This window comes from Sciurus vulgaris, assembly GCF_902686455.1.
Source record: "Sciurus vulgaris genome assembly, chromosome: 7".
Lineage (NCBI taxonomy): Eukaryota > Metazoa > Chordata > Mammalia > Rodentia > Sciuridae > Sciurus > Sciurus vulgaris.
Window position 1 is genome coordinate 47680982 of NC_136467.1, and position 27098 is coordinate 47708079.

Below are 27098 nucleotides of genomic sequence, written 5' to 3' on the forward strand. Positions count from 1 at the left end.
GGCTGCTGTAACTTCTGACACTGTGGTGACCTCAACTCCAATGACCAAAAAAAGAAAAAAAGAAAAAAAGAAAAGAAAAAGTTGATGAATAATGGGGGTGATATTGAACATATAAGTAAAGTGACCATGAAAATTCTGAATTAAAATACAGAGGCAATCCCCCTATGGTGGTGCACACCTGTAATATCAACTACTCAGGAGGCTAAAGCAGGTTTGTAAGTTCCAGACCAGCCTGGTAAACTTAGCAAGACCCTGTCTCAAAAACATTTATATAGAGAAAGAGACTGCATACAACAAATTTCTGCCTTGTAGATTGTTAATTTAAAGGTGATAGAGCTTCATTTTAAAAAATACTGTAGTTTCCCCTCACCCATAGTTTTGCTTTTCAAAAAACTAAGGACCCCAGTCAACATGGTCCAAAAATATTAAATGGAAAATTCCAGAAATAAACAATTCATAAGTTTTAAATTCTGTGCTTTTCTGAGAAGCATGATGAAATTTTGCACCGTTCCTGCCTAGGATGTGACTGACTCATCACTTGTCTGGAATATCCACTCTATATATGCTACCCTCTCACCCTTCCTTTAGTCACTTAGCAACAGTCTTAGTGATAAGATTGACTGTATCATAATGCTGTGTAACCCTTATTATACTTAATAATGGCCCCAAAACATAAGAATTGTGATACTGGCAATTTTATTTCAGCATATAGTTATAATTGTTCTATTTTATTATTAGTTATTATTAATCTCTTACTAAACTAATTTATAAATTAAACTTTATTACAGGTATGCATATTTAGGCAAAAACATAGTAAATATAGGACTCAGCACTATCCACAGCTTCAGGTATCCACTGGGAGTCCCACCAGATAAAGGGGGACTGCAGATAATTGTGAGCCACTGGGCTCCTTATGTTTTCAATCAGCAGATCCTGTCACTTCCTCAAAGACAGAAAAAAATTGCAGATCAAGTTTTTAACCAACCTATTTTCTGGGCCTCAGATGATATATATGGATTTCCTTTTTTCTTCCTCCTGTCAAGACAAAAAAATTCTATGTAATATTTAGAAGTCAATATATCTGCCTCTGTCTCCGTGTATAACCTGAGGTTCATAATAGTACTTAACATCCTAGGACTGAGGTGAGGATTAAAAGAGAGAGCAGCTGCCATGTGCTTACAAAGTCATATGAAAACAGGATTATATATAGATTTATCTCACTTATAATGAAGGTCACAATATTTTCACTAAAGGATGTGTGCTAATTTTTTTGTATATTAGAAAGCGATGCCTTATTATTCTATTTTCACACTAGCTCATACAGTCAAAATCCTGAAGTAATTCCTCATGACCATGTGCTCTCACTTCATCTGTTTTCTATACTAAATTACAAAATTGTCGGTGACTTTTAAATAATTTAACTCAAACACATTAAGACTCACAAATATCTTTCTGAAGGTTAAAAACCAGAAATTTTACACCCTTGCTCACATTAGTAAAATTCTTCATTCTATTTACACTAATATACACATTTATACATTCTGAAGTTGTTTAAAATGTAAAAAGACTTCAGAATGACTTTCATTTAAAAAATCCAACTCCTGAAATATGTTATAATAAATATGGAGTAAACTCCTTTATTTTATACATGAGAAAATAGGGGTTTGGGGAGTCCGGGGTGGGACTAGAACATGGGCCTCCTGCTTTCCGTTCTAATAACTCTTCCTACCATACAGGTGGGAGAGAGGACCTCCCACCTGTTCTCAGAAACTGCTTTTTATAAGACATCAGAATTTTTACTTCTATCCAGTTTATTTTTAAAATACAGATCATCATTTTATCTTGAAAGCAGTCATGCTGCTTTTCTATATATGAATATCTGAAAAGTAAACATTTGGGGTTTATAATTATCTATGTAATTAGAGAAGAAATTTAAAAACGTAAAGTCACATACTTTCTGAAGGCAGCAAAGATTCCCATTCCAGCCAGCAAAAGGGCGACAAGGAGCACCAATGGAATAACCACAGTTATAATGTTTATTCCTAGAGAAGGGGAAAGCCACCATGTTACAACATAAAGGACCAGTAAGCAAAGTTCAGGATCTAAAACCAAACACAGCCTTAGAGGTCTTCAACTGTCTAACGTATGGGGAGAATGAATACACACTAGGCATCTACTGATACTGGAGAGCAAAAGGAGGGGTTCAAGGTCCTGGTTAAGGTTTGGGGAAATAAAATGCATCTTTCCTCCACTCCTAAGGCAGCGACCAATGTTCCTCAGGGATCAACATGTAATCTGAGCTTGTTGCTTGATCCATATTAGATTCTAAATATCAGAATTGAAGGGGACGGTTTCAAGCGGGCCCACTAGCCAGGAGCTATTTAGAGAGGTCAAGGGTCTTATTCAATATGAAACTCCTAGCTTGGCCCTGGCATCCAGTTTCCCCAGACGGTGAGCAGGTTTGGACCAGAACGGGAACAGACTGGGGAGCCTGGGGTACTCGTTAGAGCTTTGGACTGAGAGGAAGTGCAGCCTGATGACTTGACGTGACATTTCCACTCTGCTGCACCAAACACCGTGTAAAAAAGGAGACCATGTTAGCGGCCACTGAAGCAGGACCCAAGCTTGTGGGAACTGAGCACTATAAAGGAGAAATACTAGCTCTTCACCTTTCCCTTGTGATTCCTGGGGAGAAAATACAGAGATCATCAGGAGTGGAAATATCTAGTTCATAAAGAGGAGAAAAGGAACTTAGGAAAAACAAAATTGACATAAATAACAGCAGTGCCATTTATAAGAGTGAAAATTTGGGGAAAATGTAACAATTTAAATATCCAACAGTAGGGGAATAGTTAACTAAAGAATGGCATATCCATTGAAAAAATACCACAAACTTATTAATTCTTGTTTTTCAATTACTTAAGAACATTAGAAAATGCTCATGATATGTTAAATGAAAAACATATGAAATAGAACAGAATGTATGGTATGCTACCACTTTTGTCTTAGAGTGAAAAATATAAATACAGTTGACTGCATATAATGGTAATCATCTATAGATGCTTGTTTATGGTTCACTGCTAGCTTCTTATTTATACTTTTCTAATCATTTCAAATTTTCTAATGTCAATATGTAAATTATATTCTGGGGGGAAAAAGGCACTTTTAATGTACATTACCTGAATATACAATTACATGTTCAAAATTCAAAAAGTATGAGAAGGTATAGGGTATGAAATATAGTTCCTCTCCCTCTCTGTTCCACCTCCACAAGAGCCCAAATTGTGTTTCTTGATATTCCTCTAAACACATGGGAATGAATATATGTATTCATTCTTTATTCCCCCTTTTTATACAAATGACCATATAGATTGTCACATAACTTGTAAGCCGCCAGTATATCTGAGAACTTCCCGTATTACTAACACATTCTTTTTTATGGCTGCAGAGTATTCCATTGCACAGATTTGCTATTATTTTATTTTTCCATAAAATATGACCCTACTGTTTAAAGGACATACAAGTTTGTTTCTAATCTTTTCTGCTCCCAATATTGCATCAAATAGTTGTAAACAGGTATCATTTTACATATGTGCAAATACCACTGGACCATCTTCTCCAGCATTTATATGATAGCAAAAGTAATTCGGTTGAAGCTATTATGCTGAATCCTGTGGGGTACTAGTTACAACACTCCTTATGAAACCATGAAACTATAGCTTCTCTACCTGTGGGCATGTCTTCTGAGGGGATGAGCTTTGTGATTGTCTTGTCGTTGCTCTCTGTTGAAATGCCCGTGTTTGGACTTGTTTTGTGCCACACCAGTGAGTCATTCTCTGGGAAAGAAGGGTGTTAGAGAAACCACATTAGTAACAATGATGTGTGAAAGGCCATGACCAGAATCTAACTCACTGACTCGCCCTGAGACCTACCATCATAGATTTTCTTTTCTAACCTAAATCGACCCTGATTTCAACACACTGTAGTGTCATAGGACCTTAACTATTCTTGGACATGTGGCAGACGATGTGGAAGTAGCAAATAAAGGCCAGACTCCTCTTTCTGAGCAGACGCATTCATAGGGTTTTCCTTAAAATAATTTATTTTATGCTGAGGGAGAATATTTATGTGGATTATATATTATGATGGATGAACTAAAAAGTTTATATACTCATGTTCAACTGCCTTATTCAAGATAACCACAGATTGAATTATAATATTTTAAAGCTTCTTTTCTTAAAATTGAACATAACGGGAGGCTGGACCCCGTGGTGCATGCCTGTAATCCCAGTGGATTAGGAGGCTGAGACAGGAGGATCCCAAGTTCAAAGACAGCCTCAGCAAAAGTGAGGTGCTAAGCAACTCAGTGAGACCCTGTCTATAAATAAAATACAAAATAGGGCTGGGATGTGGTTCAGTGGCTGAGTGCCCCTGAGTTCAATTCCCCATACCAACCCCCCAAAATTGAACATAAAGGAATTTATCTTAAAAATAAATGTCATTTTGCTCTTCCTTCTTTTGGCAGAAATTTGATAGATGTTAGCTTATGAAGAAAAACCTTTTTCTGTTTAATGCTAAGGGGACTTACTGTCTTGCATATTTTTAAGTCACTGAAAATTTGGTGCTATGTGACCTGTGGAAAAAAGAAAATTCTTTAAACTATATGATCTCTGTGGGGTTTGTAGGAATAAACTATCACTGGAGAATTTTAAATGATCAAATTCTTAAGGAAACCATGATCCTTACCAGTGGAGGTAAACAGAAATCGCTTTTCTGACAGGGAACCACTGAAACAATAAAGACAGACATGAGGAGTGAGTTGCTTCGCTAGTTCTGAATGACTAATACAGTGCCAAGTCCCAGGGCTCACAGAGCCTTCCCACGAGTGCTGCCACGGCCACCTCTGCACCCCTGCAGGGCCACTGCTGTTATCTTCACCATCAGCATTTTACAGATCGGGAAACTCAGGCCCACGGAAGCTGAGCAACTTTCAAAAATTCATGCAGGTGACGAAGGCCCAGACTCAGACGTTGCTTTTGAATCAAAACCCTGTGCTGTTTTCCTCACGTCACATTAACAAATGGCTTTCCTAATAGGGAAGGAATGTACAGAAATACAGTCTCAAAAACAACCCTAAATCCCAACTAATTAATACACGGTGACACAGACAGAAAGGATTACTGCCCTGAAATCTCCCTTCGCTTCAGCAGTCACCTAAATCTTCCTACTCATTGTCAACAATTAAGGACCATGGAGAGAAGTGAAGAAGCCCAGTCATTTTTACAACAATGAGCAGGGCATGTACAGCTGCCCTCTCCACAGACTGCCCTACTGTTTCCCTAAGGAGTACTGCTCTGGCGATGGACTCAGCCCTGTCTCTCTCTCCACAGCCACACTCCTATCTACTCTGGCAACTAGCACCAAGCCATGAACTATGTCCTGCTTCTGCACAAACAGGCATATGGCTGGAGAGAATTCATGACATCTCAGTGACCTGACTGGAATTGGGCCCTCACAGCTGCCAGACACGCCTCCTGCACTCCTGGCACCCATCCTCTGGCCTTTTGGCCCCTGTAGCTCTCCAGCTTCTATCACCACATACCAAATCAGCCTTGTTCTATGGTTGTCTCCTTCAGTGAAGAGATGCTAAGGCCTAAGATCATCTCTACCTTAAAAAAGCAAAAAACAAAAAAAACCTCAGCAAGTTAGTGATGTGAAAACTACACAGAATGAATGGAAATTCTGGAATCCTCAGTGTTACCTTTGTGTGTAGTAGTTACTATACTAGATACTGGATGTAAACCTAAAAAGTAATGTACCACACTGCTGTGTTCAATTATTTCACAGTCTGAGAATATTGCTTACTATTCTGCTTAACTCTGAATTATATACTTTATGGGAATAATGGAGGGTGGGGGAAGAGAGAGAGAAAGAGAGAGAGAGAGAGAAAGAACAAACCAAAACATGAAACCCACAGAGAATCCAAAAATAATCTGTTCAAGAATGTAAGAGCCTTCCATCAAAGGCTCTCTTGAGAAGTGTCAGGTAACAAGTCCTTCACATTCTTAATCTACTCTTAGGCAGAGCCTCCACAAATCCTGGACTTCTGCATAAAGGTTCTATTATAATCTCGTACTGAATATAATGCAGGTGCCAATCATCTCTCCTGTGAGAAAACTTAGACTATATGCGTTATGGACCTGCCTATATTCACCGTTAGCAACAATGCTGGGACCAGGACCCAGCTCTCAACACACTTAAAAGAAGGTGCACATGGTTGCAAACAAATTTAAGGTTTATTGCGGGTCTCTCTTTTCTCTGATTTTCCCATTTTCTCTAATGTTCCTGTACTGAGTGTTACAGTTGAAATTTGGCCCAAGTAAGCTGAATCATACTGCTGTGACCATGAAAGCCTATGCTCTCTCCCACTGCAATGAAAGAGTAAAATGTTTATTTTTACTTTTGGATGACCAAAGAGAATGCCAACGCATAGAAGGATATCTTTGGCATTGACCTCGAGAAAGAGACAGCAGGCGCCTAGCAGGTCTGTCAGGCTTTCCTCCGGATCTTGCTGGAATATCTTTTTTCTTTTTGCTCTATGGAAGTAGCTAAATGTGACCACTTAGAGAATGCTATAGGTAACTAAGCCTTCTCTTTGAAAAAAGAAAATGGCCCTGGGGAGTCAGGGTGGTTCTGAGGCACTGGCACACTGCGGTGAATGAATGCAATCAGATTACAGGAATGAGAAGACTCCCAGAATAATTTGATGGAAACACAAAGAAAGGCTTTCCCTGCGGATGGCCGGAGCCCTCATCCTCTGTATGAGGTCAGTCCTTCTTCCTGATTCCATTCTGGTCTCCTCAGGTCAAGGAAGTGGCCTGACCCGGGATGAATCCCAGAAGAACCCTGGATATTTACTTAAGGGACTCCTTCTTCCTCAGCTGCAGTGCTTCCTTCTCTGTTTTTTCCTGAACGCCAAACAATCATGTGTGGGAACAGAAGTTCAATGACCGCGTGTACAGTGGCTTCCCAACAGCAAAACAACACAGATAAAAACAACTGTTCCCTGAAGATTTGGGAGTCTAAGTGAGTGGAAGTGACTATATTAACATACAGTTTACTCATCGCTCAGAGCATAAGTCACAGAACTAGGAGGAAGAAGAGACCTCGATAAAATTTTGGGCTATCAACTCCCACCAAAACAAAAATCAGATCATTACTTTAAATACCTATATGCAATATAGAGCGAACCTTTTTCCAGTTCTTTAATGGTTTAAATTTGTGTGGGTTTTCTTTTTTTGGCAGGGACATTTATTTTCAAATTACATAAAAGTTAACTACATGTATTAAGTCCAATTGATGCAGAAGTAATTGAAGACTAAAGTCTACTTTTATCCAATAATTTTAGTAACTTTTCTTCAAACATAAAATAAAATCCAAGTAGTATGAGTTAAACTTTACTATGTTATTTTATTTATTTTTACAAAAGAAGCATCTCAATGTATACAAACATAGGCAAGATATTTGAATCCAAACACCAAGTCTTCATTCCTATTTGGAGACAGCAGTACCCGACAGATCTAGCCCAGAGCCTTATATCTTCCTGAAATAGCATACTCTTGTCAATAGAAGAAACCATCAAAAGACCAAAAAAGAGAGAAATCTTCAGAAGTCATGGTCAAGTGGACATTAAAAGACTCATAGGGCATGAGCAATCACTTTTACTAGAAATCAGGATCCAAATGTCAATGTTCCAAAAGTTTGAGCAAATACATATGTGAAAAAATATGTGTAGGTATATGTGGATGTGTGTGTGTGTGATTTTATTTCTTTGAATAAGGATTTTAATTTTCTAAAGGCATCCTATTACTAAGCTGTTATATTTTCAACTTTAGTGCAAATTTAAAGACTAATTTATCTTTGACTATTCAGATAGTATGAAAAGAAGACTTTGTGGGCTCTCCTAACTAGAAATCCTATCCAGAAGAGGAAAGTTAATAGGAAGTCACGTAGGTAGAAAACACCCACGTGGTGAGGTAACCTTGCATGTCCAGTGTGTAACACACACCCTGTCCTTATTGCATGACAGCCTTTGTGGATCATACCAACGGAGCTGCTGAATCAGATTGGATCACCCTTACCAGTTATGCCCACTCCTACCCCAGAATGGGAATTGCCAGTCAGAGTTCTGCCTTTTCTCCTCAGACAGCCACCAGTCACCTGCTGGCCAGGGGCATGAGGACACCATAAATCCTTTCTGGCATCCCTCCTCAGGCCTTGACTCCACCAGGGTATCCCCCTTAGACCTTGTTCCTGTCACATCAAACTCAAAGCTCACCCTCCTCATGACAGTGACCAACCAACCAACTTCCAAACCCCTCTCCTTACAAGCCTGGGCCAATCCCCCAATCTTGAAATGGGTCTTAGTCCCAAAATTTATTTGTGACTTAATTATGTTTCTTTTTGGAATGTAGAATATGTTTTATTATAAAAACATTATCACTGTGGTCAGGATCACTATTTGACTCATGTCATTGCTACACTATAATACATTTAAGTAAAAAAGTCGAAGGGAGAAGAGAAAAATTGCATAACATTTTCAAAATGACACCACCACATTCAATGCTAACTAACTTGGGAAACTAGTCACCACCCATAATGTGATTTTTACCAGTAGGGCCAGACAGTGGGGTTGGAGATCTTTACACAGCCTGGTGACTTTCAGGAAGACAAGGTAGGATCCTGACTTACTTTTTCCCATTTTTGGATTCTAGAATGTCTATAATCTCTGTCTTATGCCTTATCATTGGGACTAAAACCATGTAGAAACCTGTCCAAAAAAGACAGAGCTGAAGTACAGGAAGACATTTCCAAGAGCACATGGAAAGTGAGGAAATGAAAGAAATCCAGGGGCTCCCTCACTAGTTGTCTGTCCTAGGAGAACCTCCTTCTGCACCATTCCAAGCTGCCTGTTTGTATGTGTGGATATCTGCAGCACGAAACAAGCCTATAGTCAGGTCTACACAGTTCTTGTTTTCTATCTTCTGGGCTCCCAGGAAATCTCAAAGGATGGAACGCTTAGGTTAAAATGTTTAAAGAAATTATAATACTGTTTCCTTATGAAGTGAAACAAGAAGATAATACCAAGTCAAGATTCTAACAACCATTAACAAAAGTCATCTTTTATTTGTTTATTTTTAAACTTCCTCTTCTTCACCACTACTCATCATTAAAAGACTATCTCTAGGAAACATCTAGGAAGCTCAGTGGTTCTATAAGGGTTTATTTCAGTTCCCTGTCCCCTTTAGTATCTTAAGTAAAATCATAGGTAACTAGTAACTTACTGAAACTATAAAACCAAAAAGAAATAAGCCTCTATTCTCTCCTACTAAAGCAACTGAGAGTAGAAATATTCCTCTGCTCTGGGGCTTCGGTTGTAGGCCATTTTAATTTACATGTCAGCCTAAGAGTGGGCTTTTTTATTGCTACATTTATCTTCCACACAGAGACCATAAATGCTGCTTAAGCAATCACACTTATTTTTCCCAGCTGGCAAATGCTTGGTATCACATCCCTGTTGTCTTTTCAAAGCTCTGAGCTGATTCATTATGGCCCCAGGACTACCTTCCTTTTAGAACAAAAAGTAAAGTACTTACATCCTTGAGAGCACACCATTGGCCAGGATTCCTTCATAGCGGCTTATCCCTTTGCGCAGAAGCACACTGATCCGGCCGCCCAGTTCATCTGCAATTATTCCTGCATGGATAGCGGCTTTACACAATAAAGAGGTCTGAAACACAGCAGAATCATCTTTCAGAGCTTACTGAAGAACACACTTAAGATTTGATTGGAGTTTTCCATTTTTATTGTGTGGTAATTTACAATAGTGGCTCCCCCAAAAAATAATGTATTCTGGTGACCATGGCCTTATGCCATCAGTTCCCACATGCACTCTGAACTGGCCCCTGGGGCTTGTTTTGTTCTGCTGCAAATAATGTGGGCCTGTCAACTGACACATGTGAGTGAAGTCACCTTTGGTCTCTGGAGCTCCAGTTGATGTGCCACATGAGCAATTCCAATGCTAAGGGAACTAAAGAATGATCTACCCAAAGTGCTCACTCGCAAACATGTCAGTAAATAAATGGTGGTTATTTCAAGTCACTAAGTTTTGAGGTGACTTGTTATGTATAAAAAGATAATGGACCTTAGGTAGACCTGGTTTGCCAGAAACATGTACTAGGTGTTTTTTGAGAAGGTCAACTCTCCATATCAGAGTCTCATTTAATAATTTAGAGATTCGGCAAGGTTTCAAAACTATAATGGTAACAACAGCCAAAAAAACACAAAAGGGAACAGAAAATTCAATGTGAGTCTTAGAGCAATGATGAGCAAATTACAGTTCACAGCCTCATTTGATTTTCTGAAAGCCTTCAGAGAAAGTCAGCCAGCAGGTGCCTGCCCAGCCCTGCCTGCCTTAGGGGGAGGCGTCAGCAGGCTGCAGGATGTTTTGGCAAATGAAGCAGGAAACAACTCACTGGCTCTGACTGACACACAGTGATGGGATTTGGAATTGGGTCTGTTGGGAAATGGGTCTTCAGCAATGTCTAGAACTTTCCTGTGGGGTGCCCAGGCTGAACACAGACCTATGTGGGAAGGCAACATGGCAGACAAGCCCAGGATTGAAGCACCAAGAGGATCATTTTCTAAATAAACTTCAGCTATGTTCCACTTTCTCCCTGATAGCTGATGCCCAGAGACAGAATGCTGCTCATGAAATTGTAAATCTCATTAACTGGCCTTAGGAGTTCCTCTGTGTCAAGGAGTGCTGTTTTCCTTTCTTATAACAGAAACTTTGCCCTAGACTTAAGTTACAATATAAGCAGACCAATGAGACAAATTACATTTTGTTAAAGTATGGTAATTTTAATAAAGTTGAGAACTTTTGTGATCTTCAATTTAGAGACTTCATTTTTTTCCAAATTAGACTATGTTTTCAGAGAAAGTCTGTTTTCCACCAACTGCTATCAAAGTTAAAAGGAGGGAAAACTTCATAAGAGATAAGAAATATGAGAATGCCGAGACCCAGAGGCAGATACCACCTACCTTCCTGAATTGGGGGTGGGGTGGGGTGGGGAGAAGAGGTGTTAAAACTAGAAAAAGGGAAAAAGATAATGTTCTTTACTAAAAACGCAGATTGCATTTTAATTTTTTTCTGAATTTGCTTTCATTAAAAAGCTATCCAATCACTGGCTTAGATTCTTGGGATATGAAATGGAGAAGCCAGTTGTAAAAAAGCAAAACAAAATAAAATTAAAGTGCTGAATTCAAATTAAGCAACTGACCTTGTCATCCTGATCCTGACTCTAACCCCCCTAGATAAATCAAAGTCAATTCTATGCTCTTGACCTGGCTTCCCAACTCATCTGGACAACGAAAAAGATTAGATCTTATCTGGTGTCTATTCTGAAGGTTTTCGCCCTATGATTCTAAAGGGTACCCAATGTGATTTTGTAGGGTCCACACAGGTCTGCTTCTCTAAAGCCTAGAATGAAAAGCAAACCAGACCACCAGACTGTTGAACAACTAGTTCTACCATCCCTAGGATCATGTCTTCCTCAGAATTCTGCCTCAGAATGCGGGGGCCTTCATCCCAAGAGCCCTGCCCTATGCAGAGCTCTCACTGGACTTGGACAGTCCAGAGCCTCCTTGGTTACAAGAGCACACGTTCACAGGTCAATAAACAACAGGACCTACCATCATCTTTGGCTGGCAGATAGTCTCATTTCCTACAGTATCCGCTACTGAAGGAATCCAAAGGTATATGCCCTTCTTATGGAATTTATCTAATTGCAATTTATATTTTCCCCCTAATATTTAATGTAGGGCAAAGGATACATCTCCAAGAGAATAGCCACCAGGTCTGCCTGTCATCTCCTTGTAAAATTACCAGCCTTTTCCATGATTATTTCCTTTAAAAAAATTCACAGGGCTGGGAACTTATAGGTCAATGGTATGGTGTTTGTCTAGCATATATGAAGCCCTAGGTTTGATACCAAGTACTACCAAAAATAAATAAAATATAAAATAATAGAATAGAATAGAATAAAATAAAAAAAAATAAAAATCATCCCCTTGCCCATCCAACTTAAACAAAATTGATGTTTATTTCAGTGTAACTTTTGGGGATCAATTTAAAAAATTCATCTTCATTGAATCTTATTTTTAAAAAATTCCCTTTTGAGTAGAGGTACAATTTATACTATCGTTGTCTAGCTATATTTTAAGTCTAACTCTCAAAAGTAAATATAAGAGAGCCAAATGATTGGCCTGTGCTAATTAGTGATTTATTTTGAACAACATTTATTAACTCAAATGAAGTAATTTAAGTGTAATAATTCCTCAGAAAAGGGAGAACACCTGCAGTTGCAGATGGACCCTATCATCTATGCTAAACATTTCCAAAGCTCACTAAGCCACAAAAGATGGTCAAACAGATTAGCATGAGGTAAGAGTAAAGCAATTGTCAAATCACACCAGAATTGAAGCATTTTCTTAAGGCTTCCCTTAGGAAAAACCAACTTGTTTTAAAAAGTATTGCCAATGGCTGGATGCTGTGGCACATGCTTGTAATTCCAGCAACTTGGGAGGATGAGGCAGAAGGATCACAAGTTCAAAGCCAGCCTCAGCAACTTAGTGCGGTCCCGTCTCACAATAAGAATTAAAATGAGCTGGGGGTGTGGCTCAGTGGTTAAGCAACCCTGGATTCAATCTCTGGTACCAAAAAAAAAAAAAAAGTATTGACAATGCATTAAAAAGAATTGAATATAACAGTAAACATTTTAGGTTGTGTTTAAAAAGCATGAACCAAAAACGGTAAGGTAGAATAAAGCACATGCTTCAAAATATTGTTGAAATGATGGTAAATTATGAAATATATTCCAGGGCTGGATTCCCAGCACTGGAAAAAAATGTGTATACATACACATACACATAAATTACACATACACATGTCTACATAATTTATATTTAATAATTATACTTATAAAATAATTATATTGATAACTTCATAATTATTATATCAATGTTTTTATGAAAGAAATATACATTATTATAGAAATGTCAGAAAATTTGAAAAATAAGAAAATCATATCATCCTCACCCAGAGATAATCACTCACATTATACTATATTTCCCCGTGACTTTTCATGGGTATGTACATGAGGCCCAGTTTCTCTTCTTTTCCACTATACTAGAAACACACTATATGGACTTTATATTACTTCTTGATGGTTTTTGAGAAAGGAGCTTTACTGTGATGAATTAATTAAGCAATGTGTTCCACTTAAAAGCAGCAGGCTTACAGCTACTAAGGGAAAGACTATTCAGGAGGCATAAAAACCGGGACTGCAGGGAGGGAGGGGAGTAATCTACAAGAGAAGGGCAGATGGTTTTACTGGGCCAAGATACAATATCACTATTCTGTGATGTGAATATTCATGTCCTTTGCTCCATTATAGAAACCGATTGAAATATTAAATAAATAAATAATAATAAAAGGAACAAATATATGTCCTCTTTTAAAAAGTAGATGGATGCTATAGTTTGGATCTGGAATATCCTCCAAAGGATCATGTATTAAAGGATGGATCCCCAGCCCATGGCACTACTGGGGTGTGGTATAAACTTTAAAAGGTGGGCTTAGTGAGAAGAAGTTAAATCACTTGGAGTGTGCCCCACAAACAGAACTGTGGGACCCTCCTCTTTCCTATCTCTGTTTGCTTCCTGGCTGCCATTAGGTGAGCAGCTTGCTTACCACATACTCGCCCATGATGCATTCCCTCACCACAGGCCCAAAAGAAACTGAACAGAAACCTCCAAAACTGAGCTAACATAAACCTGTCTTCTTTTTAAGTAGATTTATCTCAGTTATTTGTTACAGTAATAAAATATGAGTAAAGCATCTCTTAGGTTTTGAAAAATTTTTTGTTTTCATTTCACTTACAATTGGCAATAACTGGAAATGCTAGAAATAGGAATGAATGCATGCATAGATAACCTTGGTTTTTATACTTATTATTTCATTTCATTTAGTCTCAGAAAAGAGAGAACCATGCACCTGTGTAGCGTGTTATGTCTTATTTCACTTTGTAATGAATCAAGACAAAACAACCAATATTCCTTTTAATTAGCTCTGCCATTACCCTCAATTACTTACATCTCTATAGCCATCTATTATGTTCCCAGAAATGTCTCCTGCTATGTCTCTACAACCAGCTGGGCAGAATTTGCTGGGAAAAAAAAAAAAAAAAAAAAAAAAAGAATTTATATTTAAATTACATCAAAACAAAAGAAGTATTACACTATACTTAAATTTAAAAGTACTTTCTCCTATACAATAGAAGGGGAAATCTTGCTTTAATGACAAATCACAGACCTGACTTGTGAAAACAAATTGATATAAAATGTTAATCTAAAAGCAAGTTTTACACAATAATTATTTACTTTACATAAAGTACTGACCATAAACTCTATTAAACAATGAGCTACCCTAAAGCATTTGACTCTAAGATGTCTAAGAAGTATTTTTAAGGTAAAAGAAAATTTTCATCTATATAGTGGTATCTCATTTTTATAACAACAAATACTTAAAATGATTGACAATTTATTTTTTATGGATAAAAATAAGGTAAAAAAGAATGCTCCTGAATTCTCTCTGAGAGTAAAATTGTAAGGAATTTTCACTTTCTATATTACATTTACTATAATATCTTCATTCTTTGTGCTGGCACTTTCTGATAGAAACAGAATAGAAGCTACATAAACAAATTTAAATATTTTAGTAGCCACATTAAAAAAGTAAAAGACACAATTAATAATATATCCCAATTTATTCATTCTTACATGTAATAAAATTATTATCAATAAAGATATTTTACTCTCTTTCTTCTTTTTTATTTTTTTACACTTAGTCTCCAGTATCTGGGTATCTGGGATTTATTTTATACCTGCAGCACGTCTCAATTTGAACTTGCCCCAGTTCAAGTGCTTGGCAGCTACAAGTCACTACTGGTTACTCTACAGGGCAGTTCTCATCTATATATGTTTAAAATTAGGTTTCGGTTTATTTAACAGTCATCTTTCAAGAACCTTCTGGAAGCACATTTATGAAATGTAGTATGGCTAAGAGTCTTAGTGCTAGGGACAGGGTGACCAGGCTATGATACCTCCTAGCTAGCTGTGTGATCCTAATATTGCATATACTCCTTCCTGTTTTCAGTTTCATCTTTAGTTGCTTCAAGAATTAACATATCAACAGGATATGAGGGAGTGATTTACATTTATGAATTTTTAAAAAAGGAAGCAAAGTCTTATGAGAACACTGATAGCTCTGAAGATGACTGGCATATGCCCTTGTTTCTATAAATGCCAGTTAGCAGTGTTTACTTGGTTTGTTTAGAGTATGTCAGCCCAGATTCCAAAATAACAGCTGTTTTTATTGCATTTCCTTTCTGTTTCCCCTTGCTGATTCAGCAAATGTACTGTAATGACAACTAATTATTACAACTATCCAAATAAATGCTTCATGATTCTTTCCCAGTGACCTTTGGAGTACTGGTATTAAAGCAGTAATCAAGGAATTAACAAACAAAAATAATGAGGAATCTTACTATAGGTTCATGATTTGTTAGAGTCAGTTCCCATCATGTCAGCATTTAAAATGTTTTGGATATCAGGAAAGTTAAAAGGTGCCAATGATACATATAATGTGAGACCCCTGTGGAGTCTGTACACGTTAATTAAAACAGTAATAGCTCTATTTCAAACACATGAAGAGCAGCTTTAAGTAAAATACATAAAGACTAAATAACTTATGTTAATCTAATCCAATTCTGCTGTCAACTGAATTAAGGTCACATTAGTGAGATTATTGCCACCAAATGAGTAACAAAGGATTTCAAAGTTTTCCATTATTTCAGAATTATGGATGATAGGTGTGGATCCACGCTAGCTGCCACACCTTATCTTAAAACTACAAAATGGCTGGGCTACAGCTTAGACCAACTGGCACCTCTTGCCACCCTGTGGGCTTGAGTATTTTTCCTTTCTTTAGGACAGAAAATGACCTCTGATGCCCAGAGGCCCTACCACAGGCATGGCTGGCAAAGCCTTAGAGAAGCTAGCATATGTGCATGTGGGACAGACAACAAGACCACAAGGAAACATTCAACTATTACTCATTTCTACTTTTTCCTTTCCTCTACTAGACAATATTAGCTAATACTGGAGTTGATTCTGTACATAAAATAATCACATTCAGAATGTCAAAATGTCTGAGATATTATAACCACAGGCTGTTAAACTCTCTCCCCTGGGATGCACTTAGTAGGAATGTGGCCATAGGCAAGTTACTTAATGGCTCTCTGCCTCATTTTCAGAATAAACCAGAACACACCTTGTTGGAACATTCACATGAGTTATTCATGTGCTAAGTGCAGGGGGTGCCACTCAGGAAACACTCTAAAGTACTACAGTTTTTATTGGCAGTGATCTCTAGACACGTGGTTCTCAGCTGGGGATGCTTTTGTCCACAAAAGACATTGAACATTGTTTGGAGACAATCTTGGATATCGCCGTGGGCATGTAGAGGGGAGAAGCCAGGGGTGAAACAAGGCAGGGGACAGCCCCACACCTCAGTACTCAACCTGAAGCATCAACAGTGCTAAGCTTGGAAATTCTGTTCCAGACCATTTAACACTATAGAGGAGGAAATGTGTATCAAAGAGATTAAGTAGATTTTCCAGTTAAAGTAAAGCGGGGATGACAATTTTTAACTCCTTATTCTCAGTAGGTTTTTTCTCTTTTTCTTCTTCTTCTTTCTTCCTTTTTTAAGTGGGATAAACCAAATAAAGCCCTACTTACCAACACCCACCTATGAGAGAATTATGAAAGTCACTCCCAAATACTGGTCAGTAAAAAAATATACTCAAGACTCAATTATGGCTCATTGGTAACACAGTGGAACTCGGGGATAAGCAAGTTACAGCTTTGGCTTAAATTCAGCCCGCTTCTTGTTTTGGTAAAGTTTTACTGGAACATAGCCATGCTTGTTTGTTTACATATTAAGTATGTTTGTGTTTTCACTACGACAGCAACAGATACTGCATGAATCCATCCGATGGATTCTAAAATATTTATGATCTGGCCTTTGACAAAAAACATTTGCTGACCCACTGCTGTGTAAAACATCATTTAAAATACTCCCCATTAATTAAAATACGAATGGTTAAGTACAAATAGGGTACTTTATCTGATTTCATATTAAGAAAAACAAAATGCCTAGCAACGTGGCTGAAGTGCAGTGGGGACACTTATATTTACCTGTATTCTGTCTTCAAATAGTGGTTACCTCGTTCCAAACATGTGATTAAATCTGTCATAAAGAAAGATAACTGCAGTTAGTAGACTGAGTGGAAATTAAAGCATTCATGTTTTAAAGATTTATTTTTTAAATAAAAAAAGACAACTTTTAAAAGCATTTATTCATTTTCTAGTTATCTGGATTTTTCTTTTAAAAATTAAAAAAAAAAAAAAACTGAAACATTGTCTGTAGTATTCAATCAGTTCCTTTCATTTCTTTTTTTTATCACCAAGGAAGGTTTTTCAGTTTTATCATCTACTGAACTATAACAGAATCTGTTTTCAACAGAAAATCCAACACCAGTTAGCTATTATCCACTACATACCTATGTAGATCCTGTGCATAACTCCCCTGACAGGAGGAAAAGGATTTCAAAAGCCCATTATGGTCCATACAGTTTTCCATTTTATCAACAATTTAGACAGTGGCCTCTGGTGACACAAAAGCAGGTGTTTACCCAGAATGCCAATAGCACATCAGTTTTGATCATTTAGGGTCATTTAGGGCCAAGCACTTAAAAACAGTATGCTTTCTAGAGTTATTTATATAACTGAACTAATATTCAGCAATTGGGACATTAAATCTTGTTTTGTTTTGTTTTTTTTCTTTCTGGTACAAGGAAATGAACCCAGGGACACTCTATGTCTCCAGATCTTTTTTTTTTTTTTTTTTTTTTTGGTACTGAAGATTGAACCCAGGGGTACTTAAACACTTAGTCACATCCCCAGCCCTTTTTTATATTTTATTTAGAGATAGGGTCTTGCTGAGTTGCTAAGTGCTTTGCTACTTTGCTAAGTTGCTGAGGCTGGCTTTGAACTCGCTATCCTGCTACCTCAGCCTCCTGAGCCACTGGGATTATAGGCATGCACCACCGCACCGGGCCCCAGACCTTTTTATTATGTGAAGAGACCTTTTTATTATGTGAAGGGTCTCATTAAGTTGCCCAGGCTAGCCTTGAACTTGTTCTTCTGCCTCAGGCTCCTAAGTAGCTGGTACTAGAGGTGTGCACCATCATACCAAGAGATACTATGGATCTCAACAAATTCAGATAAACTTATTTCAGTTCCCAAAATAGTCTACTCTTGCTATAATAGTTTTTCCTTTCATAAACCTTTTCAAGAATCTTAGGGAGCAACATACAGTGAACACTGGCCACCTGGCCCCTCAGATCTGGTTGCCTTCAAAGGAAATGAATAGTTCATCTCTTTCCCAGAGTATTTCTGCCAGACAGAACTGACTTTGGGGCACCTCTGAGACCCTGGGTGGGTGTGGAGTGGGCTGCATGGTAATTACTCTAGAGTTCAAGAAGCCAGGACAGGAGGGCACATTTTTTCCCTCTCTTCACTTTGTGTTTCCCTTCCCTTCTCTTCCACTCAAGGTTCGGCTCCAGGGTCAGGGCACCGTGTGACAGTGCCTTCTGTATCCTGCTTACACTATGTGTGTCTCCTATGCTGGTACACTAGGGTACGTTGAGGATAGGGATTGGGCACCAGTTCAACGGGTCCATTTATGACATAATGATTCCATTCGGATCTAAGTACCTTTACTTGTGAAGACAGTTTTTCTCTTTTCCCTCACATCTTAATTTTGTGCCTGAGATTACAATTCTGTCCAGAGAAGGTGATAAGTAGTGACAGAAAGTCTTAGCATTTACAGATTTGTGTCGATTCTTCAGCTATGTACCTGGATGGTCGCTGCTGGCATAGGTCAGCAAAAAACCCCGACCAGAAATGTGGGATCCACTCTCAAAGCGGACAGTTACTTCGCTTGTATTCAGCAAGAATTCTCTGGGAACAGTCATTCTTCCACAATATGGACCTAAAACAAAGCATACTTGTGGCACATTTCAAAATTTACACCAGCTGAAAATTTTGTTTATGGTATTTCTTCCCTTAAGGGTCAAACTTACCACATAACACATACATGAGATTCTAATCCTTACCCATCTGGAATTTTGCTTGACCTGGAAATTGATAATTTGTGACTGAGTTGTGAACTTGATTGGACTACTAAGCCAAGGGGGTGAAGTTGTTTACTCTTTTTTTTTGGACGGTATTGGGGATCAAACCAAGCACTCTACCAACTGAGCTATCTTCCCAGCCCAGAGGCTTACTTTTGACAAGCAATAGGCTGTAGTTAGTTAATCATGAACCATCTGAGGTTTTGATTTGGGGGGGGGGGGGGGGACCTTACAAATGCATTAGGTAACAAAGAAAATATCGCCACAAGAAAGATATTTTAGGGTTGTGCTAAATTTACTTAAAGAAACTCACAAATTTTAAGGTTCCAGAATGAAGACTGCCCAATGCTTTGGAAAATCTTACTCATCTGCAATGTTCGCGTTTGTCTCTATTACAGTAATTTCTGCTTAAAGCACATAATGTATTTTGATAGGTACAATAGGTTTATAAAAAACAGAAAAATTTCTAAAAGCTTTTGTAATACCACAGTATTAAAAAACTGCTTGAAAAGTAATAGGAATTTCGATGAATGTTCAAAGGGCAAAATTACATTTGGAGTTTAAAAAAAAAAACAAACAACAACAACAAAACCCTTCTTAAGACTATTAAAGTAGAAGTTTAGCTTGCAGGTTGTCACCTTGAAAGTCAGGTAGGTAAAATAATCTCTATGCAATAGAGATTAGCATGCAAATTTGGAAGAGAGGTATTCTTCATCAACTTCTCTCAAAACAATATGGAAATGGTCAACAGCAAACAAGCACAATGATCAGATTAATGAAAGAGAAAGAATGGAAGAAAAAAGACCATTCGCACTCAGTGTGAATAAAACTGGGTTGCACGAACCAGGACCAACAGAGGAACTGAACTATTTAATATTTAGGAGATCATGAACCAACTAAGTGTTGTTCTCCAGTTATGAAGGATATTATCTCTCTCCTATCCTGTCCAGGGTTTGCATTCTGAAGATGTGACAGAATAAGTGTGCTGGGCGCTTACCCACATGTCCTGTATCTCTGCTGTTTCTTATTATTGAGTCATAGTTAATTCCAAATAAAAAATTACCATTTCCCTCTTTAGAAACTTCATCACATATAATTAAAGACTATTGCAAATTACTTAAAATAGTATACCTAGCACATACTGAGATCTATATAAATGCTTATTAAATAAATAAGTGAATAAATTAAAAATGAACAAACAAATAATGACTATTTTCTCTTTAGACTGCATTTCATGGAACTTTTATATCCATCTGTTTAACCTCAAAAGACAGTACCTGGCAGGTACAATTTGTCAAATATCATTTGGATTGAATTCATTCAACTGTTCTTCTATTTACAACAGTACATGAAAGCCAAACCTTAATAAAAGGATACATAAAATATTTTAAATTGTGTCACCTTAAAATACCATGGAAAGCCAGGCGTGGTGGTGCACACCTGTAATCCCAGTGATTTGGGAGACTGAGGCAGGGGGATCAGGGTTCCAAGCCAGCCTCAGCAACTTAGTGAGGCTGTTAGCAACCTAGTGAGACCCTGTCTCAAGATAAAATAAATAAATAAATAAAAAGGGCTGGGTATGTGGCTCAGTGGTTCAGTGCCCTTGGGTTCAATCCCTGATATCAAAAACAAACAAACAAACACACACACAAACAAAAAAAGACAAAAGCACCATAGAAATGTCAAGAAGAGAACTGTAGAGAAGCAAAAAAAAAAAAAAAAAGTGTAATGAATAATATACATTTTTTTACATTTTGACATTGCTCATAAATATTGTAGATAGACAATATAGAGTAAATCTATTTTTACATAGTGAGGTAGTATGATAAGCATTTTTATAAGATTCAAGTGAATTGTATTGCTGTGCTTGACTTGATTATCAATGGGAATGTGTGCTTTTGGGGTTTTTTGTTTTGTTTTGTTTTTGTTTTTGTTTTATTAGATTTTTTATAGAAAAGTTGAAAGGAAAGGGTGCAAAATTGTATCCATTTTACACAGATAGATAAGTGTATGTTATCACACTAAGTTGTGCAGTATATATATGATTCCCTAGACCCAGAAATACAGTAAATACAGTAATATAGTAAAACTCTAATTTGGTTTCATCCCCCCAAAGTTATGACGGGCATGTAAATATTTCTGGAAGAAGTTCAAAGAAAGAAAAGGTAAACACAACCTCCTTTAATTATGCTTAGGCCCCAGACACCAAGCCCTCTCACATTAATGTGCTGCAAAAATGTAACTGAATCCTAGAGGGAGTGGATGCACCCTCTCTGTGTAAATGTCATGATTAGGAGTCATTTTCATGGTCCCCTCACAACTGCCACCATCACAACAGCAGGAGGGGGTGAGCTTGGGGTGGGAATAGGAGTGGGGTCCTGGATGCAGGGTGGCCTAGAGCAAAACATCCAAATTGTCGCGTCTGGAGGCTTGACAGACGCAGACTCCTTACAGACTAGATGTCAGTAACTACGTTCCTAGCGTTAAAAGAGAGAAAAGAGATGAAAGTAGAGAAATGTGACTGTCAGTGAGAGAGAAAAATAATTCACGGGGACCACTGAAAGGCCCTGGTCTGTCCTAAGTCATGTCCTCAGATAGCAGATGGCATCTTTTCTTATGAAAGCCTTTCTCCAACCCACCCCCTGCCCAAATGATGTAAAGTCACCTACTGCATAACAATATTCCAGTCAATGGCAGACTATGCATATTTTTGGTGGGCCCATAAAAATAGTAATAGAGCTGGAAATCCTATTGCCTAGTGACATTGTGGGCATTGTTGTGTCAGCACCACGTGTTACATGTTTGTGGTGATACTGCTATAAATTAACTTCCTATGCTGCTAATTGTATAAAAGTACAGAACATACAACCATGTGCAGTACATATGCTTGGTACTATTAAATGATTATAGTACTGGCTTATGCATTTAGGACATTTTTATCATTATTTTGGAGTGTATTCCTTCTATTTACACATAAAAAAGGTTTACTGCTAAAGAGTAAGCCACGTGACACCAGCAGCAGCCTCACACATCTCATGCTTATTGCATCCTTGGTTGCATCGAGGACCATATCAAGTGATTGAGCTGTCCCGTCTAGGTTGCATACCAATAGACTGATGTTCGCACAATGACAAAATAGCCCAACAGGGCATTTCTCAGAATCCATTTCCACTGCTAAGTGAAACAGGTCTCTTCACTGTTATGCTCCATCTTGACTTTTAAGAAGGGTCTACACCTTCATTTAAACATTTACAAGGACAAATTTTGTTGGAAATCCAAATGAAAAGCTCAGTGTTTTCTAATTTTGACCATGGTTATGTTTTCTGGCCCAAGCATTGTTACTGGATTTGCAAACCTGTCTCAATTCAAAGTGAGCATGAACTCTAGCTTCTCCATAAAAAGAGGACTTGGACTTTCCAGGGAAGTTTGCTTTACAACCAGCAGTGCCACACTGCACTGGGACTTGTCATCTAACTTCCCTCCTTCCCTCACCTCTACCTTTATCATGAGATAGGTTCCATCTTTCTTTGCCGTCACAAATTCCCATCTGACTGGGGCAAGCAATTCATTAGGTAGGCAGAAAAATCAGGACAGAATACTTTTTACCTTTTGTGGAATGCAACTGGCAGCCCTGGATTGTGGGAAGAATGGCCAGTGATACCAAATGCATCCATTTTGTGACATTTGGCACCAGACGTGAGACCAAGACCTAGTAGACAATGGACTTATTCCTTGGACAAAAGGAATAAAGGGCCAGGAACCCTAGGAGCTGCCTTCTTTTAGCCCAGTAGCCCAGTTCCTCTCAGCACATCCCCTGTTTGGGGTTACTGTTCCCTTAGCAGCTGAGAAGAAAACCCTTTATCTTTCCATCCATGAATAAAAGAGAGCTGTCCTACAAGGAAGAATAAATTGCCTGCTCCAAGCCAAGCCCAGAATCCTCTTGATTCTCTGATAATCTGTGAAGCAATTTATAGTATTTCTCCATTTTCCATGGACTGTCTTCCCTGGTCTCTAGGCATTAGGAAGCCATGAGAGTTTGATTAAAAACTGCTCCAGGTCATTCATTTCAGGTACCTTGTGGTTTTGATCTTGAAATTGATAAACTACATTATTATTTTATCTGTGAAAGGGATATGTTTTTTAAAGCACTATGCATATCATTAGAAAAAGACAAAGAAACCTCGCTACCTCCATAACCACACTGTCAGAGATAAGAAACAGAAACGCTAAGTAAAACACCTAACTCCTGAGAGTGTTGTCATAAATTAAAAGGAACAAGAACAAAACAGCCTCCTGAAACCCCTGGTCAGTCTTACAACTCTTTTTCTGAAGTACACGTGTATTTTCTCATGATAGATAAGAACGTGTCTGGTGGATCTCAGTGGCCCTCCCTGGGAGAGTCACTGGCAGAGGCAGCTCCATGGCATACTGTCAGCTGCCAGAAAAGTGGCTCCAGGCTTGGCCTGGCTTTGTGCTTAGAAGCATGCTGATAAAACAACTTCCAGAAATGCTGAAGTGGCAAACACATGAGATTGGTATCCATTTTCCATTTGTTTTTTCAATGCAGTCCAATAGCAGGGTTTGTCCTTGCTTGCTAATTGTGGTAGAGTCATTGTACAAAATTACAGAATTTTCAGGGCCATTTTCTTTGAAAAGGAGTGAAATTATCATTAAAAAGGGATATTCCTGGACTGTGCCATTAAAACCATAGTCACGTAACAATGTAAGTGGTATCCCTAGAGAGTTTTGGTCTCTGGTTCCCAGACAAAAATCAGTGACAGATGACAAATGAACAGGCGGGTTCCTAGACAAAGGTGCAACTTTCCTTGGGGTTCAGGGACTCGGGTCAATAGTGCCTTAGCACTGGAATTTGTTGCTTTCCCAAAAAAGATGGCAGTTACTGACACAGTTTGTCTTGGGAAGTATTTGGGAGAAAGGAAAAGGAGGAGACCAATAGCTTTTTCTCCTGGAGACCTATGGTCATGTTAATGAAATATTTAGAGGGAAACATTCTAGTTGATATGACCTTTAATATGTTGGATTTCTTTGAAGTTTTCTGTTTTATCTTTAAAACTCATAATTCTACTCCATGATATGTCTGAGAGACATAAACTACTTATAAAATAGAGGCCTCTGATCTATTGCTTTTCTCTCTTTGGACTTTTTTTTAAAAATCAAGAAACATAACGATTAGATCTTATTACAGTATGTCAGATATGCTAACTCTAAAAAATGAACAGAGAAATCTTGTGATTATGGGTCAAAACTCCTACTATTACTCCTACTTTCCCCATTTCTCTTTTTTTCTAGTGTGAATATTAGCAGTTGACTTCACATTGTTGTATTTATAAGTCACTGACGATGGTTAAAAAATTGAGGTTGGAGGTGAAAGTACAGGAAATGCAAGAGAACAATTCTTGCACTTCCTGATTTTCCTATAGTGCAAATCATTTAGCAGAAGATGATTAATGTAACTACAAGTAGAATCCTGTGGTAAAGCTGTTCCTCTTCTCCCTGGCCAATCTGCTTCCTCTAAGTATTTTGATTAAAAAGCATTTTTTTTTTTTTTTTTAAGTTTTAAGCTTGTATCAGTACTCTATGAGTGATTTCTCAGAAATACACCTGTGGAAAGGCCTGGAGAAGTTTCCATTTCTTCCAGCAAGTGATAAACTAGAACTGTAACTGGGGTCTTCTAAAGCAGAAACCAATGGATCAGATGGTGGGGTGCTTAAGTGTGGAATTTTTGGAGTCAAATGAGCACTTGAATCCTAAATCTTGCTAAGTGATCTAAGCATATTGCTTGACCTCTTTAAGCTTCAGTTTCCTTATGTACAGTGGTTAGTAACGGGACCCATCTCACAGGGCTACTGTGAGGTGCAATGGGTTAGGAGCTCAAGGTACTGAGCATAGTGTGCTGCACATGCACCTTCTACACTATTTCAAGGTCTTTTTCATATAACAAGTGTAGACCTAAAATTTTATGGATAGCAGGTCTTTCAATGCAGAAGAAATATTTATAGATAGAGAAATCTTACTGTAAATCTTCCTACAGTATGAATAAGTTCATCTTTTCTAAAAATCCAGACTTTTATATTATGTGTGCCAAAAATCAGATTATGTACAATTTGATGTTGATTGAGCATCTACAATTGCAGGGCTACTCTAAGCACTAGGGGATAATAAAAGGATGAACAAAAGGTACTGCCTGGCTCAAGCAACCCCATATCTGGTAGAGAACCCAAAATAATTAACCGGAAATTGGTACTCTGCTGAAAGTGTAGAAAAGGTTATTGGCACAGAAGATAGTGACTGAAATTGCCAGACATTCAAGAAGTTTCAGCAATTCAGGAGGTATAGATATATAAGTTATTTTCTAAATAAGTTTAAAATGAACCCTTTATGCTTGTGTGAATGAGCCCTGGATTTTGGAACTTAGAGTGTGTGTGTGTGTGTGTGTGTTTTAGAAAGGAGCAAGAAAAGCAGGAGAAGGAAGAAAAAGAACTTATGAAAGCAAAAACATCAACAAATGTGAAAAAGTACCAGGGCAGGAAACTGTAGGATGTACTTAAGAAGAGGCAAGGAGTTACTGGTTTCAGAGATGAGGCTGGATAGGAGGATGGAGAAGAGAGAAAGAAGAGGCTTGATGTCATGCTAGAAAGTTTCTTTAGACAGAGGAACACAATTGACAATTTTTGAAATAAGGAATTATTACCATAATATTTAACAAGATAATCTTAGATGGAATGGAGAAACTGGTAAGAGGAGAGGAGGAAATTAGGAGGATTTTTCATAAAGAAATACAGGTTTAGTATCCCTTATCTGAAATGCTCTGGTCCAGAAGTGTTTCAGATTCTCAAGTTTTTGGATTTTGGAATATTTGCCAAGATTTTACCAGTTGAGCATCCTTAATTAAAAATCCAAAGCCAAAATGCTTTGAAATTCCATGTGCTCCAAAATCCAAAACTTTTTGAGTGTCGTGTCAGTGCTCAACAAGTTTTAGATTTTGGAGCATTCTGAATATCAGATCTTTGGATTAGGGAAACTCAACCTGTAGATACAAAGATGTGACCTGGGTAGTATCAGTGAAAATAACTTAAAAAGCCAGACTTACTATACTGTAGTCTTAAGGAATAGGTGTTCTTTGCTCATTTCACAAAGCTAGACGAAGAAAATCTATACACAGAGCTAGTTCTGGCTCAGGAAACACCTGTCACTGGCATGAAATATTTGAGCAAACTCTAAGGCCACTGAAACATACCAGAAGTAAAGTAGGGTGTGCTGTTGCCGTTCAGGTTTTGCTTGGTGGAAGAAGAGTGCAGGGTACTGAGAAGGACCAAGGAGCATTGTTATGGTTTGGATGTGAGGTGTCCCTCAATAGCTCACATGTGAGACAATGCAAGAAGGTTCAGAGGAGAAATGATTGAATTGCAAGAGCTTTAACCCAATCAGTGAATTAATCCCCTGATAGGGATTAACTGAGTGGTAATTGAAGTGGTAGGGTGTGGCTGGAGGAGGTGGGATATGGGTGTGTGTGACTTTTAGGTATATATTCTGTATTTGGCCAGTGGAGTCTCTCTCTCTGCTTCCTGTTCATAATGTAAGCTGTTTCCCTCTGCTGCACTCTTTCGCCATGATGTTCTGCCTCACCTCAAGCCCTGAGGAATGGAGCCTGCTGTCTGTGGACTGAGACCTCTGAAACTGTGAGCTCTCAAATAAAAC

General features: G+C 38.1%; 1 protein-coding gene across 3 annotated transcripts in view; it reads right to left on the reverse strand.

The window, feature by feature from the left end:
• Positions 1–27098, reverse strand: part of DCBLD1 (discoidin, CUB and LCCL domain containing 1) — a 65450-nt gene that overhangs the window by 11812 nt on the left and 26540 nt on the right. For all 3 annotated transcript variants that reach the window (XM_079149014.1, XM_079149013.1, XM_079149015.1), the window contains 8 exons: positions 19103–19237; positions 17380–17431; positions 14216–14288; positions 9657–9790; positions 4747–4787; positions 3729–3836; positions 1955–2042; positions 986–1035 (listed from right to left, as the gene is read on the reverse strand). In XM_079149014.1, coding sequence (XP_079005140.1) covers positions 986–1035; positions 1955–2042; positions 3729–3836; positions 4747–4787; positions 9657–9790; positions 14216–14288; positions 17380–17431; positions 19103–19237 — 681 coding nt within the window. The remainder of the gene's footprint in view (positions 1–985; positions 1036–1954; positions 2043–3728; positions 3837–4746; positions 4788–9656; positions 9791–14215; positions 14289–17379; positions 17432–19102; positions 19238–27098) is intronic.